General features: G+C 41.3%; 1 protein-coding gene across 1 annotated transcript; it reads right to left on the bottom strand.

Annotated features, from left to right (window-relative positions):
* Positions 1-1,543: 1,543 nt before the first annotated feature.
* LOC120100624 (protein transport protein Sec61 subunit gamma-like) lies at positions 1,544-1,914 on the bottom strand. Its single transcript, XM_039103361.2, has 2 exons — positions 1,832-1,914; positions 1,544-1,735 (listed from the first exon to the last, which is right to left on the bottom strand). The coding sequence occupies exons 1-2, from the start codon at positions 1,912-1,914 to the stop codon at positions 1,600-1,602; spliced, it is 219 nt and encodes a 72-aa protein (XP_038959289.1). The 3' UTR covers positions 1,544-1,599.
* Between the last annotated feature and the right edge of the window lie 2,700 nt (positions 1,915-4,614).

Raw genomic sequence — 4,614 nt, 5'->3', positions numbered from 1 at the left:
TTAACTCACACAGGAAACCTGGATTTTTTTATAGGCTGCTTGGAGAGAAGGCTTCTCATCTCTCTCCAGTGAATGCCCATGTTTATTTCTCTTTTATAGTTTTCAGTAATAGTTAAAAACCTTAAGATGGATGCCAATAAGTATTTTAATAGCTATGGGCAACATGTTACTGTTAAAAAGGATGTGGGAAGACTCAACGGGAAACCTGATTTTTCCCATCCTCTTTAGAAAGTAGCTTGACTAAGTAGGTTCTGAGGCACTGGATAGGAGTTATGGTTATTCCTGTGTTCTTTTGGGTTCACGTTTCAGAGGCCAGCGAAGCTTAGCACGATTGCTCTCTGAGTTACAGCAATCCAGCACTTTGCAGCTTCTCTTGTTCCTCATCTCAGTTAAGTTATTGTGGTTTCCCCATGGCTCCAACTGCATATGTAGCAGAGGATGGCCTTGTTGGACACCAATGGAAGGAGAGGCCCTTGGTCCTGCTAAGGTTGAACCCCCAGTGCAAGGGAATATAGGGAGGTTGGTGGTAAGGAGGGTGAATGAAGGGAGAAACACCCTAATCGGGGAGGGAGAGGGGATAGGGAGCTTATGGACAGGAAACCGGGAAAGGGAATAACATTTGAAATGCAAATAAAGAAATATATCCAATTAAAAAAAAAGAAAACATACAACAGTAAAAAAAAAGTTATTGCTGTTTCTTAGGCCCCAGTCTCCTTTTCAACAAAATGTAGTGTTTGGTAACCTCTAAGGTTTCCTTTAGCTTTTAAACTTTAATTTACAGTATCAGATATTTTTCCGTTCACAGCTTAGAGTATCCCTTTAATATTTTAGAGGAAATAATTCAAAGACATACCTTAGTTCACTTAGGAAACTTAAAAATAGGGCATATAAATTTCATTGTGTAGAGGTATATAACCAGTATAATTGTAATATGTAGTTTGAAATCTGATAATTACCAGATTGACTGGATTCCCCTCAGATGAAATAGACAAGTTAGACTTAGGAACATAGCGAAGAAAAAGGTAAAAGAAGGGTTAAAACAATTCAAGAATATTTCTTGAACATATTTCAGGATACCCTGGAGTTCTACCTAAAATATGAATTTCAGGCAAAGATAAAAATTTGTAAAATATCCCTGGAAGACAGATTCTGCAAATACATGAGGGAATTCAATAACTATCGCAGAAATGGGTGAGTTGCAAAGAATTTCAGAATAGAGGTAACTCTAGGCCAAGTCCGAGGAAGATAAGCTACACACATTTAGATAAATATTTTCTGTTCATTGTATTTAAAAAATAATAAGCAACTTTTAAAAACTATAGTCTGTTTATTTAGGAAGTTACATCCCACTACTACCAATCAGAGTCTTTAAACTGTGGCTCAGAGAGAAGCTCAGGGAATTACACACAGTCCCCACACATTTTGTGCATTTTTTGTCTATTATAGAAAAATGTTTATTTTGAAATTATTTTAATTTGGAAATAGAAAACATCATAGGAAAGAGGAAAGAAACAAAAAACACAAAGCATCCAGGCAACTTTTTACTTCATGAGCTTGTCACCCTGTCATTGGTTCACCAGTCCAAAGATGAGAAAGGGCTCAGCCACTCACAATAATGTTATTAATAGGGATGTGGATCAGTTTCACAAAGAAGCCAATGAATCCCATGATAGCGAATCCTATCGCTGTGGCCATGGTGACCTTCTGGAATTCTTTTCTATCAGGTTTGGTGCATCTTTTTTTTTTTTCTTTTTTTTTTCAGAGCGGGGGACCGAACCCAGGGCCTTGTGCTTGTTAGGCAAGCGCTCTACCACTGAGCTAAATCCCCAACCCCTTGGTGCATCTTTTAACCAGCCGAATTGAATCCTTTACAAACTGCCGACTTGGCTCGACAAACTGCATTACCTGATCCATTTTTGTGGGATGGCAGTTTGAGAGTGTAGAGACACATAGCTCAGGAGAAAATTGAGCCCCCGTTTTGTGCATTTTTAAATAGAAGGATTGGGGTTGGAGATTTAGCTCAGTGGTAGAGCGCTTGCCTAGCAAGGACAAGGCCCTGTGTTCGGTCCTCAGCTCCGGAAAAAATAAAAAAAGACAAAATAAATAGAAGGATCAAGAATTTCAATAATATATTTTTAAATTCTTTGTTTTTTAGAGACAAAGTCTCCCTGTACAGTTCATGCTGGACTCAAACTGTCAATCCTCCTACTTCAGTCTCCCAAGTGCCGATATTACAGGTGTGCACCGTCACACTGGCGCAGCAGAGCGCTAAAGAGATGAATGATGAACAAAAACTGTACAGCATCTCTGAGGTTGTTCTTCTCTGGTCTCATCTGTTGGGGTCTGAATGTCCCCTGTGCTTGGATGTCCATTGCTTTTACTAGGGTTGGGAAATTTTCTTCTATAATTTCACTGAATAGTTTATCCAAAACGTCCATCTTGATCTCTTTCCTTCTTCAACTCCATTGGTTTTTAGGTTTGATCTCTTGACTATTTTTCCAGGGTTCTTGTAAATTCTTCATGTTCTTTGTTTTTCTTTATAAAACTCTTTTTTTCATCTTTTTTTTTTTTGAGACAGGGTTTCTCCATGTAACCCTGACTGTCCTGGAACTTAGTCTGTAGACGAGGCCTCTAACTCAGAGGTCTGTCTGCCTCAGCCTCCTGAGTGCTGGAATCAAAGGCATATATCACCACCGCCTTTATACGAATCTTAATGTACTATTGCCTCAACACTGTCCTCCATCTCTGGGATTTGTCCCTTCTGTTGGTCTTGCCTGCTGATGATGCTAATATGTTTTTATTTGATGAATTAATTCCTTCATTTTCATAACTTTTGTTTGGTTCCCTTTTGGTGTCTGAGCAACCAAATATTTTGAGGTTAAAAGTAAATGTACGTTATTGGTGACCTTGTGCACGTGTGTCTCTGGGAAGGGGGAAAAGTTACAGATTGGATTGAAGCAATGGGAAGAAAACAGAAGTGGAAATAGAGACTGTGTGTTTTTGCTCATGTGCTTTGTGTAGGAGTATTTTCTACCTGGACTTTTTTTCTCTCATACAGTATGTCAGGGCCCGGGGAAGTTTGGAGAAGTATAATCTGCTTCACATCACAGAAGACTCAGTGTGGAATGGGGTTTGGCAACACCTGTCTTCTATTAGTCCTCTGTGGAGATGGAATCACATGCATTATTTGGGGGTGATTCATTAGTCTTTTGTGCTCTGTAAATGGTCTCTAAATTTAATAGTGGTGTTGTGTAATCAGTCATATGGGTCTTGTCAGATGGAGAAGGTAGTGAGTGTGGTTCTCTGCCTGTATCCAAAGGGCTTCTGAGCACTGTGACTCACTGTGACTTCCTGTCATAAAGACAGGAAGGAACTGAGGCTGAGCACCCAGTTACATTGCCTTGACTGTAATTCAGAGGCGTCTCTTCTTCCAGGATAATGCATTGTGCCTTTTCCCTCAGGCCCTGACTCTCAACTCCATCTACACTACTCAGTCTCCCACTATAGATGGCCATTTCTCTTTCTAGGCTCAAGATAACATCCCTTCAGTAAGCATGGAAACAGCATGCAGTCAGGGAAAATCATGACCCTGTTTCTAGAAATGGAAGACATTGAAAATTAATGCTAGTGATACATTTTGAACTGCAATTAGAATGTTATTTGTTTTTATTAGTTATTTTATTTATTTACATTTCAAATGTCATACCATTCTTGGTCTCCCCTCCACAAACCCTCCATCCCATTCTCCCTCCCCTTTGCCTCTAAGAGGATGCTCCCCCTCCCCCATTCCTGCCTCACCCTCTAACATCTCCCTTAGCTGGAGCAACAAGCCTCCATAGGACCAAGTGCTTTCCCTCCTATTGATGCCAGATAAGGACATCCTTTGCTACATATGTATTGGGAGACATGGATCAATCCATGTATACTCTTTGGTTGGTGGTTTAGTCCCTGAAAGCTCTGAGGGATCCAGTAAGTTGATATTGTTGTTCTTCCTATGGGGTTACAATCCCTTTCAGCTCCTTCAGTCCTTCCCCTAACTCTTCCACTAGGGTTCCTGGGATCAGTCCATGGTTGGCTGTATCTGCATCTGTCTTAGTCAGGTGCTGGCAGAGCTTCTCAGAGGACAACTAAATATCACTGCTCCTGTCCGCAGGTACTTTGCATCAGCAATAGTGTTGAGGTTTGGTGTCTGTGGATGGGATGGATCCCAAGGTGGGGCAGTCTCTGGATGGCCTTTCCTTCAGTCTCTGCTCCATTTTTGTCCCTTGAGTTTCCTTTAGACAGGAACAATTATGGGTTAAAGATTTTAAGGTGGGTAGGTGGCCTCATCTCTCAACTGGGGCCATGTCTGTCTACTGGAGGTGGCCTCTTCATGTTCTATCTCCCCTCTGTTGGCTATTTAGGCTAATGTCATCCCCACAGGGTCCTGGGAGCCTTGGGCATCCCTTGCATCTGGGACTTTCTAGTGGTTAACCTAATTCCCCAGCCTTTGGAAAAACATATTTCTATTCATTCTCCTGGCGTTTTGTTCTTCTCTCCCGTCTCTTTTCACACATGATCCTGCCCCCCTTTTCCCCTCTTCTTCCCCTCTCCCAACCAGGTCCCTCCCTCCCT

This window comes from Rattus norvegicus, chromosome 2 (genome assembly GCF_036323735.1).
Source record: "Rattus norvegicus strain BN/NHsdMcwi chromosome 2, GRCr8, whole genome shotgun sequence".
In the NCBI taxonomy this organism is placed as follows: Eukaryota; Metazoa; Chordata; class Mammalia; order Rodentia; family Muridae; genus Rattus; species Rattus norvegicus.
The sequence above is the reverse complement of the archived record's forward strand: the minus strand, read 5'-3'. Positions and strand labels throughout refer to the sequence as shown.

Coding starts and splice junctions, on each gene's coding strand:
- LOC120100624 (XM_039103361.2), bottom strand. CDS start 1,914: ATGGATCAGGTAATGCAGTTTGTCGAGCCAAGTCGGCAGTTTGTAAAG. Junction 1,736..1,831: donor GTTAAAAGATGCACCAAGGG/GTTGGGGATTTA, acceptor AAAAAAAAAAAG/ATGCACCAAACCTGATAGAA.